At 47.1% G+C, this 13,191-nt stretch overlaps 1 protein-coding gene across 1 annotated transcript in view; it reads right to left on the bottom strand.

The window, feature by feature from the left end:
* The window catches only part of LOC143297182 (putative amine oxidase [copper-containing]), a 21,635-nt gene extending 10,215 nt beyond the window's left edge, over nucleotides 1-11,420 (bottom strand). The window contains exons 1-3 of the mRNA XM_076609379.1: nucleotides 11,039-11,420; nucleotides 8,579-8,694; nucleotides 3,556-5,656 (exon numbers count right to left, since the gene is read on the bottom strand). Coding sequence (XP_076465494.1) covers nucleotides 3,556-5,656; nucleotides 8,579-8,649 — 2,172 coding nt within the window. The 5' untranslated portion in view covers nucleotides 8,650-8,694; nucleotides 11,039-11,420. The remainder of the gene's footprint in view (nucleotides 1-3,555; nucleotides 5,657-8,578; nucleotides 8,695-11,038) is intronic.
* Nucleotides 11,421-13,191: the final 1,771 nt, after the last annotated feature.

Genomic DNA, 13,191 nt, shown 5'->3' with positions numbered 1-13,191 from the left:
GTCTTCCAAGTCAAAACCTCTGTATTCGTTTCCAAGCACCCCCGAAAACGGAGTATGGCTGCCTATATGGTGGGGGTAAAAACGGTCATACACTTAAAAGCTCGCTCGTGTACATACGAGTGAACGTGAGATTGCATGCAGCCCACGAACTTAGAAGATGAAGAGGAAGTTTCCCATCACTCCTCTTCTGTTCACTCGAGCGAGACCGGAATTTGTTTTACTGCAGAAAGAAAATAACGTCACCTTTCTGCAGCCTCTGAAATGGGCTGTAAAACCCAGGAAACAATGAGCCGTGTGGGAAGTTGATTTCATTTTGATTTATCGATTTATCGATTTTCTTACGATGACAAACGCGTAGTTCTGTTCAATGGCACTGGCAACTGAATGCACATGGAGGAATTGAGAGAGAGAGAGAGAGAGAGAGAGAGAGAGAGAGAGAGAGAGAAAGAGAGAGAGAGAGAGAGAGAGAGAGAGAGAGAGAAAGAGAGAGAGAGAGAGAGAGGAGGAATATATATATATATATATGGAGTGATTGCCTAGAGGTAACGCGTCCACCTAGGAAGCGAGAGAATCTGAGCGCCTTGGTTCGAATCAGGGCTCAGCCGCCGATATTTTCTCCCCCTCCACAAGACCTTGAGTGGTGGCCTGGACGCTAGTCGTTCGGATGAGGCGATAAACCGAGGTCCCGTGTCCAGCATACACTTAGCGCACGTAAAAGACCCACGGCAACAAAAGGGTTGTTCATGGCAAAATTATGTAGAAAAATCCACTTCGATAGGAAAAACAAATAAAACTGCACGCGGGGGGGGGGGGGGGGGGGGGGGGGAGGGTGGCGCTGTAGTGTAGCGACGCGCTCTCCCTGGGGAGAGCAGCCCGAATATCACACAGAGAAATCTGTTGTGATAAAAAGAAATACAAATATATATATATATATATATATGAGAGAGAGAGAGAGAGAGAGAGAGAGAGAGAGAGTACAGTTAGACCAAACAGATTGAAATGGAAGCTAGGATTTCCGACCCGTCACTGACCTCATTTGTCAACTTGTGGAATAATCACGCAGTTACAGTTATAGAGCTCTCGCATCAGATACCATCATAGACCTGGACTGCATAAAGTATGACGTGGCCCGACAGCACTGGCTGGGTACTTATCTCAGTCCGGGTAGACTGGGTTTTACGAGCCCCGCAGGCCTATTTTGGATGCTCATCTATCGGAGAAGAGTAGAGAACTTTCTCTCTGTTGGTCTATAACGACGTCAGTATCGCTGGATGACAGTGGTGGTAACGTATGGACAGGGGTCACATAACTGGCAATATTCACTGTAAGTTATTTGTACATGAATTACTGCATAATCGCATTCCTTTTGAACGTGACTTCTGTTTCGTTTGTGGGAAGGCTTGAAGCCAACGGTACAGCCCTAAAAAGGTCGTCTTTTTCTCTCTTTTTTTAATTTGATTTTTTAAAATTTAATTTTCTTCTTCTTCTTATTATTCTTTTTTTAATTTTATTTTATAGAACTCTGTTTAATACGTTTATTTGTTCTTTTTATTTGTGTCATCGTTGTCCGCATCTCTGCTCCTCCATATTTCACCTTTGTCACTCCTGTAGGTCGTTTGTGATTATCAATTATTTCATTTCTATTTCTACATCTGCTCCCCACCCCCATCCCCCACTAAACTTACAATCCCTCCACAGAATAACGCAGGAAAACAGAGAGAGAGAGAGAGAGAGAGAGAGAGAGAGAGAGACAGATAGACAGACAGACAGAGACAGAGACACAGAGAGATAGAGACAGTGACAGAGAGAAACAGAGACAGACAGACAGAGACACAGACAGGCACAAAGAGAGAGGGGCACAGAGAGAGAGACAGAGACAAGAGACAGAGAGACAGAAAGAGAGAAATACAGTCTGAAAGATAAGGGGAGAGAGAGAGAGAGAGAGAGAGAGAGAGAGAGAGAGAGAGAGGGGTAGATAGAGAGAGAAGGGACAGAGAGACAGAGACAGACTTAGGAGAGAGAGAGAGGGGCAGAGAGAGAGAGAGAGAGAGAGACAGAGAGAGAGAGAGGCAGTGAGAGAGAGTGAGAGAGAAGATAGATAGATAGATAGAGAGAGGGGTGGGGGGCAGAGAGACAGAGACACAGACACAGAGCAGGAGAGAGAGAGAGAGAGGGGGAGTGGGGGGGGTGCAGAGAGAGAGAGAGAGGCAGTTAGAGAGAAAGGGAGAGAGACAAGAGACGGAGAAATAGAGAGAGAGAGAGAGAGAGAGAGAGAGAGAGAGAGAGAGAGAGAGAAAGACAGACAGACAGACAGAATAGGGCACCCTCCCGAACAATCTGATAGGCTTTCAGGAAGAATAAGCGTGTATCGGTTCACATGATGACGGCTAGTGAGGGTTTAACATTAGCTTAAAAACAGTTAAACCTGTTCATGTCTGGTTACATCCATTTCCAGTGTTCCTATTTTCGTTTCTATGATTGCTCTCGCAATGAAAACAAAGAAAAAAGACAAAAAAAAAGACAAATGTACACTCCTCAGACTTCAGACTCAGACCCTGATATAGATAATCTGGTCCATTTCAACGAAGGTAGTAGTAATCATCATCGCCAGTAGCATGTAGTCTAATAACAACGCCGTCATCATCAGTGAAATGCTTAATCTGCTCACCTTCTACTTCCATTCCCTGTATACGTGTATACGTAAGCAGAAGATCAAATACGCACGTTAAAAATCCTGTAATCCATGTCAGCGTTCAGTGGGTTATGGAAACAAGAACATACCCAGCACTCACACTTCCCAAAAATGGAGTATGGCTGCCTTCATGGCGGGGTAAATAAACAAAACGGTCAAAGAAATATGTTACATGTCTGTATGAGTGTGTGTGCGTGACAGAAGCCTGGTTGAATGACATAGGGAACGAAAGATGAGCGCCTAGTGGCAGCGGCCAGCTGGCTCTACCCAGGTAGGCAGCCTGTTGTGCAAATGACCCCGTGTTTGTAAAAAGCTTATAGATCGGTCTCTGACTGACCGAGGATAGGCGCTATATAAGCATCCATATCATCACCATCATCAAGGTAAGACAAATATGCGCACAAAGAACTGCAACCATCAGAAGCACCACCGCAACTACTGCTGCAGCTGCTACTGCATCTTCGTCATCGAACACTTAAGTGATCATTGTTCTGGTCATCTATATTTACATCCTCAGCCAGGTTACGCTGTCATCATCGTCATCGTGGTCACGATCATCATCAAAATTAATACTGACAAACTCTCCTGGTGAGGAAAAGCACAGCATTTCAGCAACCGCCGCTACCACCACCACCACAATCTTCGTTGCCATTTTAACTGGCATCGTCATCGAACACTTCAGCGATTATTCTTCTGGTCATCTATATTTACATCCTCAGCCGGGTTACGCCATCATCATCATCATGATCAAATACTGACTTTAACTTTCTTGGTGAGAAAAAGCACAGGACTTCAACAACTATCACAACCACCACCACCACCATCACCACCATGGTCAACAAACACTAGGGGCTTCAACTCACCTGATCCTCTATGCTCTCATCGTCAGCCATGTAGGAGGTGAAGTTGACCACGGGGTCCCTGGCGTCCCACATGGCGTAGATGGAGGAGGAGGCGGCCTCCGAGTCCTTGTGCCGCGTCACCGCCACCTGGCACCGTGCCCAGGGCACCGAGGGTTCAAACCCGTCCTCGGGAGGCAGAAGGGGAGGAGACATGCCCCGCGCCAGCACCCTGTAGGACCGCCGGTGTCCCAGGTCCGATACGTTGCCGCCGGAGACGAGCAGGTACTTGGGAGTGGTGAAGTTGTAGTGGTAGCACGCCTCGCTCTCCCGCCGCTTCAGGGTCTTGGCGATGTAGGTCTGGGTGTGGGAGGTGGTGGGGTCGCGCGCCCACGTGTCGGCCTTCCTCTCCAGGTTGACGTCCCACGTGCTGAAGTCGTTGCGCGTGCCGGCCACGTCCAGGTCCGCCTTGACGTGGAACAGGTGCTGGTGCATGCCGGCCGTCACGTGCTGGTTGATGCGTGTGCCGTACCTCTCCTCGGGGCTGACGTAGTAGCTGGTGGCCAGGTAGCCCGTGGAGCTGATGCTGACCTCCACGGCGCCGTTGGCGTGGAACTTGTAGTCCAGGATGTAGTCGTAGTTGATGAGCGAGACGAAGGCTCGCAGCACGAGCACCGTGTCCGACAGGCCGCCGTAGAACGCCCCGGACATGCTGTACGCCCGGTGACGGCGCAGCGCCACCTCCCGGTTGTGCTCGAACAGACACAGGGCCCGCGTGAAGCGCTTCAGGCCGCCGTCGTTGGAGGTGAACATCTGCGTGTCCAGGTAGACAGCGTGTGAGGGGCAGTCCTCGCCCTCCAGCATGCCCCGCATGCGCGTGCCGAACAGTCCCGCAGAGTCCGCGAAGAAGAGGATGCTGGAGGCCGGGGTGTACCCTGCGTACAGCACGGCGATCTCCTGCACGCTGATCTCGTAAGCGATTCTCTCCCCGCCGAACTTGACGTCGAACAGCTGGAGGCCGATGGTCGGGGAGACGCGGAGGGTGAAGTGCCAACGCATGTAGCTGACGTGGGTGCCGGTCACCATGAAGCGGTTCCCCTGAGGCAGCACGCTCACGGGAGGAGGTCGGCCATCTTCAGGGAAGGGATCTCCCCGGAGGTGGAGGGCGCTGTAGGGTTCTTTCTCGGGCAGCTCGGGGAAAGACTCTCGGGTCTTGTTGATGTTGCCCTCGTTGTAGCGCCTGGCCAGATCTTCAAAGTTGTCGAAGTACTGGTCGGCGTAGTAGACCTTCTCCACGGTCCAGTCCAGGGAATTGGTGCTGGTGGTGTTGACGAGGAACTGCAGGTCCAAGGGGTGCAGCGTGAAGAACTCCACGTCGTAGGCCAACCAGAACCAGGCCGCACGGTTGTCGTGGGGCAGGAACACAGAGCTGATGGGGGTCATGGTCAGCCGCAGACACTTGGCTTTACAGCCCGGTCCCAGCGTCGCTCCGTAACTCTCTTTTAAAACCTGCCCCAGACTCTTCATCACCAGACCCATAAGGCGGCCGAAGACTTCCCGGAACTCTACCCTGGAGAAAGGCCTCATGGAGTAAGGCACGCGGGTTTTACGGGACTCGGTCTGAACCACCCTGGCTCTAAGAGGCCGCACCGACAGAGGCAGCTCGTACTCCTCCACAACCGGTGGGGTGGCGTTGCCCCGGAAGATGACGATGCGAGCTGTCCGTCCAGGCATGGGACCCCGCCCTTCCAGGTAGTCCAGGACCTGCGCCTTGGGCGGCACCACGGCCTCCATCAGGTGGATGAAGTTGTCTCCCATTTTGGCCTTCGTGACGCCGGTCAGGCGGAAAGCTGTGTGGTTGGTGGCGAAGTACTGAAGCACCGTCTTCACCTCGTCCGCCGTCAGCTCGGAAAACGGCGTGAGCGGGGCGTTGATGTACTCTGAGCGGCTGACGGTGCAGGCTTTGGGGCAGGTGGGGGCCTTGCTACTTTGACCGAGGACGGCCACGAGAACGATCCCCACCACCAGGCACAGACAGCACAGCAGCAGAGCGAGTGACAGCGTCCGCCAGCGGCGGCATGCTGCTTCTCTTCGGGCACCGCGTCGGCCGTGCTCCTCCATGGCACTGCAACACATCGTCGTCAGTCAGTTGCACACCCGTGATGAAAAGTTCATAAATAACATGCATACCCTTGAGATATATTAACAAGTACACGCGTGTCCACGAATATGTTTGCAAATCCGTGTTCGTGTTAGTGAGTGTGCGCGCGCGCACACACACACACACACACACACACACGCACACACACACACACACGCACGCCAGTATACGTACTTACACTCATTTCTCGTATCTGCATCGTTCCACGAATATGAACTGGCCAGTATGTTAAAAAAAAAAAAAAAATCAACTACAAAAACAGCAACGGTATTTTGCGTTCGCAACGAAGTTCTTAAAAAAAAAAAAAAGGGGGGGGGGGGGGGGGGGGGTATAAGTAATAATAATCGTTTACTGCTAATGACTCTAGCGAATTTTCAAAATTACATGGCATTTATTTACCTGAATGGCAAAAAAAACAAAACAACAACGACAACAACAAAAAAACAAAACCCATTTCATTCGATTACCTGTTTCTCACAGAATGAAAACTTCGCAAAACCACGCTGCTTAGTGTAAGTCATTGACTGTCATGTTTCCTCAGCAGTCTTCACCAACGTCATCCAAACTCTTCTCTTCCGCAGGGGAGAACGCGCGCGCGCACACACACATACACAGAGGTGATCATTCCGTCATCAAAAGGTGAACTTGTTCATGGACAAATCACCTTTACGTCATCACTGGCTCGGGGTCGCTCTCGTCGCTTATGCCCAGTGTCTAGACAGTTTATCTGACAACCCTACCGTCTAGACGCTTACGACAAACCTTACACAATATTCACCTGGAGTTTGACTGGACTTGAAAGCTGGGACTGTAAGTGTTAATTAAACCCACAGGTGTAACTGACAGCGCCTCGACAGGCTTTACGTGACCGTGGTAAGCCGATAGATCGGGGACAAACACGATTTGAAGAGGCTTGGGACGCATGTGATGTCTGGTTCCGGTAATGGAGTTTTCCTCCTAGCAGCCAGTACAGATGTACTCCGTTTCGGTACAGATGATTCTGAACACGCCAGCGGCTTTCTGGCGTTCACTGAGACGTACCATTACACCCACGCCTCTCTTCCTTCCCTTTTCTTTCGATCGTAGTCTCTGTAAATTTCTACCATGAAATGTATGTACGTCATTTTACCACATCCTGGTGCGGTGCTTTTTCTGAGTAACATGCGAACTCATTATCGTACACTCAGCCCACATACCTGTTCTACGAAATGAACAGTCCAAGAACATTAATGATGAAAATTTGGGGTCATTGACGTTGACGGCCATGACTGGAGGTCCATGCAGTTTTTTCTTATTACAATTATTTATTTATTTATTTATCTATTCATTATTATTATTATTATTATTGCTGTTGTTGTTTTTTGCTTGGCAATGATGGCGTGGTAAATAAGCTTCACAGTGAAAGGAAGTGGCAAGTGTCGGAAATAAATGACGAATGCAGTTTGAATGCATTTGAGGAAGGGCCTACATGCCTATACTTCATAACTCGGAAAACAACAACAACACCTGTATCTCAGTCCTTACGAAGAAGGTTGTTTCTAAGGGATGTGGGCAGGCGGTAATCTCTCAGTCTCTCGACCTGTCTTGTGGAAAAAGAAAGGAAGTCATTGTTCGTTGATCTTTCTTCACGTGGTATCCGTGACGTCATACTAAGACACCATGCACACTGTTGTTAACGACGCGGGCAAACGGGGGTGGAGTGGAAAACCAGTACAGAACTATAAGAGTTTGAAACGAGATACGTGAACAAAGAGCAGCAGAGCAGAAACCATTTCAGACCGCAGTCTTCTGCAGAATGAACTCTATACACTGAAACACAGGGGAGAAAGGGAGAGAATGGAATGCCATTCTGACGAAAAAGACAACAAGAAAGAAAAAGAAAAACAAACAAACCAAACAACACCCCCCACCCCCACAAAACAAACCCAGTCTAAACTGTAGAGAACTGCGGAAGTCTTGCCTCCTTTCATCATCACCTCAAGACGCACACTGCTGGAACGTTTCAACAGCCCAGAATGAATACCTTGGTGTCAGCATTACCTACAGCCTTGACTGGAAGACACACTTGACTGCATAAACCAAGGACAACAGTTTGCTGGGCGTCCTCGAGCGATACGTGAAAAATGCCAACCTTAAGATCTAATACAGAGGTAACACTATACCCTAAGAAGACCTTAGAAAGAATACCGTTATTTGATTTGATGCAGTATGCCGTCGATCAAATCCGCCAGGTCGAGCAAGCACAAAGACGAATGGCGCGCAATATCACAAAACTTTTGCAGATGCGAAAACTCTGTGGATGCTGAACTGGAACATCTCCGAAAGCAAAAGCGAGAAATGCCAACTAGTTGTGCTTTTTTTATCGTACAGTTTGAAACAGAAACAAGCGTCTCATTCCATTCCATGTCGGTACTTTTGTTCAACTTCAGAAGCTGATACGGCAAATGTAAAATGTGGCTAAATGTCTATAATTAATGAAACTGAAAACTAAAGTCACCACAGTATGAGAGAGGATTTGCGGGGACACACACACACACACACACACACACACACACACACATAATTATGAGCAGACTCTCGGGGACACACACACACACGCACACATACACACACACACACACACGAACGTACATACACACATACATACACACACACGCACGCACACACGCACGCACGTACGTTCGCACAAACACACACACACGCACGCACAAACACACACACACGCACGCACACACACACATACGCACGCACGCACCCACCCACACACACATACCCCCCTCCACTCCCACCCCTCCATCCCCTTCCCCCATTCCCCCTCCCTCACACACACACGCACGATCAAATAAACCTAACAAGTACATTCATCTTGCTGACCATGCCACTTACTCGTCAGCGAGAAAACGCTGTGTTCCCTTCAGGGCCTGCATGGGTACCCGCTCCAAGTTCCTCGTCACCATGGTGATGCGCTGACGCCTCTGGTCACTCGCTGGTCAGTGGAGGGCCTGTGACAGACCACCAGTGGCTTGATGCCCGAACGACAACGCCTTCCGTTCAAACAAAACAGGACCAACGCCTCGACCACCCCACCCTTCACGGTAAAGACCACGGCCACGAACAACGTGACCTGAAATTAAGGGCGAAATGCCAATAGGTCGTTAAACACACCACTACAATTCAAACAAAAGTTTATTCCAACATGCAAAACAGGTACACAGTGTGATTTAATTAACATCAGAGGAAAGACTTCTTGTTGTCCCCTACCCCTCCCTCATACCGGTTTCGGTTTCTTTCTGTCAAAGACTGAGTCAAATGCAAGTTTACCGACAATATCGAGAATGTTCTAGAATGCCAAGAGAACATACAAGCCCGGCTACTTTCACTGTTTGCCAAGTTTAGATTATTATTTTCTTTTTAGGCGAATCTAGGGTTAATACAATGCGCTTTTCTTTTTAAACTCATGTTCTTTCTTCGCACCATACATCAGCAACGGTCCGAATACTGACCTCATTTGTTCATTGTCTATTCACAACAAAATGTTTACACTTGCAGTGAGTAGACAACGAACAGATGAGGTCAATATACTGACAGTTACTGAGATATATAATGGTACGAAGAAGGTGTATATGTTAAAGAAAAAACACCCCAAAACTCACAAATGTATTATAAATGAAATCCCGTAAAAAAAGGTTTAGAACAGATACAACATACTGGCTTACAACAGTGTAGACAAAAAGACAATACAAGCACATGTTTAAAGTCAGTGTAAGTTTGGACTGTGTTCAGGATTTAACCCTGAGGGGGGAGTTCCTTTATTGCCAGACCCTGGTTGAACATTGTGACTCATTCTTTTTCCCAATCAAAAGGAAACACTGGGAGTATTCACATTTCCCCCATTGGTCAATAACATTGTAATATATACTCTACATTTCTTCCCCTCCACTCTTTGACTGCCGTTCTATATGTCATTCGAGAAGGGAAGAAATGTAGAGTATATTGAACAATGTTGTTTAAACAAATTTATAATATTTCCGTCTTTGGGACGAAACTGAATGTAAAGAACACAGGGGAAGAAATGTGGATATTGGCAGAAGAACAGTTGGGGGTGGGGGTGGGGTGGGGGTGCGGGGGGACGTGTGGGGTGGGGGCAGAAGATGGGGAAGGATGGCTGCGGGAGACGTAATCCAAGTTGTACCCTGTAGAGCTGGTCTATATTTCTATGTTTCCCTTTTGGACTATAATTTAGGAACAGGTTTCATATCATTCACCAAAGTCAACATTCTGCTATAATACTATTATCAAGTATGTCACCACAGGTATTGCTACATGTAATGCATATCCGACATTAAAACCTTTTCTAATTTTCCGTGGCAGATATCTTTTCATACCCCCTTCCTTTCTTCCCGTCAAATACTGTAAGGATTTGTGAACACCTGCCGGATTCTATGGTCGATGCAAATTCATAACATTCTCGATGTTCACTGATATTATAAATTAAATAGAAAAGATACTATTTCATGTAATCAAACTGATCCTGCATTTATACACTCCACGGCCCCCTGACCCCCAATGGTAAACAGGAAGAAAGGAACAACAAAACGACATTCAAAAATACATAATCGAAACTGAGAATACACACAGAACTGGGGAGAGAGAGAGAGAGAGAGAGAGAGAGAGAGAGAGAGAGAGACAGACAGACAGACAGACAGACAGACAGACAGACAGACAGAGGTGTACGCTTGTCTTGTAAACTTTCTAACCTCATGGACGCTCGTTCCTCTCAATCCTGTCCTCTATCAATGAAAGGAACACACACACACATACACACAAACACACACACACACGCACACATACACAAACACACACACACCCACGCACGCACACATACACACAAACACACATACACACACACACAACGCGCGCACGCTCGCTACACGGTGACGTCAAAGCGTGCAGACTGATTCACATACAACATCTACTTCAGTTTTTAAAAAAAGAAGAAGAAAATGCCTGACCTTCGCATAAACCCAACACATTGGTCAGTGTCTTGAGAACCCACCACAGGTATACACTGGTCAGTGTCTTGAAAACCCACCACAGGTATACAGTATGAAACATTTGCCCCCCAAACGAAATGAGACACACACACACACACACACACACACACACACACACACACACACACAAACAACAAAAACCAACAACAAAATAAACATTATTATGCAAATACACCAAACAACAATTTAAAAAGAAATAAACACAGACACTCAACTCACAAACAGTCGAACAAACACACACACAACCCTCCAAAGCAAGCAAGCAAACAAACAAACAAACACAAACACCGACCTGTCTTGTCTCTTTCTTCCGCTCTTCTTGTCTTCTCTGGTCAGTCACTTGATGAGTGGTGATGGACTGACGGAAAGTCCCCGATAGCTCACAGGAACTGTGCACGCGTGGTACTACCCCCACACTCAAGACACACCCACCCCACAAACACAACTAAGAACTCAACTGAGCGAATCTTGTAAAAACAACACAAGTGAGTGTTCAAGCTGAGAACATCGTGGGTTTCGTTCGCTGGTCGCTAGCTGTATCGCTACTGTACGTACGTATGTACATTCACAGACACACAGACTACACAACGGGGATGCCAAGTATTTTGGAGTTAGCCGTTGGCTGCCCCCTCGCGCCTTTTAAATAAAACGACATCGTCCATTGAGAAAAAAACGGGGGGAGAGGGCTGGACCAATCAGCGTCGAGTATTCCGCACACACCTCCATGACTGTTGTCGTGTTCTGGTGGGGAGGAAAAAAAAAAATGAAGTGCGCATCCAGACTGATTTCGCAGACTGTCATGTTTTTGTGCGTCATAGGTTTGTGGAGATTCCATTCAAGTTGAACAAGGGTGTGTGTGTGTGTGTGTGTGTGTGTGTGTGTGTGTGTGTGTGTGTGTGTGTGTGTGTGTGTGTGTGTGTGTGTGTGTGTGTGTGCGTCTGTGTGTCTGTGTGCGTCTGTGTGTCTGTGTGTGTGTTCGGTGTCCGTTTAGTTTACGATATTTGATACTGGACGGGGAGAGGAAGAAGAAAACATGCTGGAGAAGGAAAGAAATAACTGTCCGTGCATGTTAGTAATTATACATAATATTATACAGTTTTAAAACATTACAGGAACTCACAACACCCGTCCACCAACGTCGAGAAAGCATGATCATATTCCCCAAGGTCTATGCTCCCTCAGTTCATAGTAACCCCAGGTCTACGTTTCCCTAGTTCTAAGTAATCCCAGTTCAATGTTCCCAAGTTCTAAGTAACCCCTTGTTCTCTGTTCCCCCAGTTGTAAGTAACCCCAGGTCTATGTTCCCCCAGTTCTAAGTAACCCCAATTCAGTGTTTCCCCAGATGTCAGTAACCCCACTTCATTGTTCCCCTCGGTCTATATTTCCCCAGTTCTAAGTAACCAGAGGTCTGTGTTCCCACTGTTTATGTGTATGTTTGTTTCGTCATCTTTTGGGAATACAAATATTGCATAAGAAAGTGCTATAATTCTGAAAGGTCTAAACAGTACGCTGTGCACACTTTCATGTGGTAGTCAGTTCTGGTAAGTGCAGTCAAAGTAGGCCAAGAGTCTATACTGCATTAAAAAAAACCCTATAGGTAGTGGTCGGTTTGGTTCAACAGTGGTCAGCAATGATAAGCTGAAGTCAGAGTAGAGGTGTAGTGGTTAGTTAATGGTCGAATCCGACGGTTATGCACTGTTAGGACTGCATCAGAAACCAGAAATGGTTTCTTTGAAGAATGGAAAATCGCGGATTTGATGCCAAGAGTGCAACGTTCCAGCGAAGATACTGATGATGAGATGACGGTTGGAGATGGCGCAGGCACTGAGTGTCATCATCAAAAGACTTTGAGTTGATGGAATGAGATCTGATAAAGTCTGAAAAGAGGTCTGGTGCAAAGAATGAACAGAACTGATCCCAGAGCACGGGCCCTGGTAAGGTTTACGTTCTTTGAAATTTTGCCTCAGATCTGACAGGATGAAAACCATGAGAGTTGCATAACCTAATACCCCATTCATATTTTAGAGTCTATCGTAAAACACATGGTGGTCGAATGCATTGAAATATGTTGAAAATTTTTTTGACACCGAACGCCAGTATTGTGCAGAGAGCAGTTTAGAAATATGTCGTTTGTACTTTTTTTTTACTTGTTTCAACACTATGATAATGACATGTGCATATTGCGAAGGACAATGAGTTGGAGAACTTCCGGGACATGATTTTGCAGAGGTTTTTTTTCTACATGAATGAGAGAAACAGTCTGATTATTTATTTTTCGATAATGTTTTGGGTCAAAAGAAGATATGTCAGATGGGTTTGACAGTCGCCTTTTTGACACACGAAAAAAGACCTAAACATTTGTAGCCAAGTGCTCAGCTGGCTACGAATACTGCTTCACACACGAACTGGAGCAGACACCTTTTTCACTGCCAACCTGCTGGTCTT

The sequence above is a fragment of the Babylonia areolata genome, chromosome 22 (genome assembly GCF_041734735.1).
Source record: "Babylonia areolata isolate BAREFJ2019XMU chromosome 22, ASM4173473v1, whole genome shotgun sequence".
Lineage (NCBI taxonomy): Eukaryota > Metazoa > Mollusca > Gastropoda > Neogastropoda > Buccinidae > Babylonia > Babylonia areolata.
Note: the sequence above shows the minus strand (reverse complement) of the source record. Positions and strands in the feature narration are given on the sequence as shown.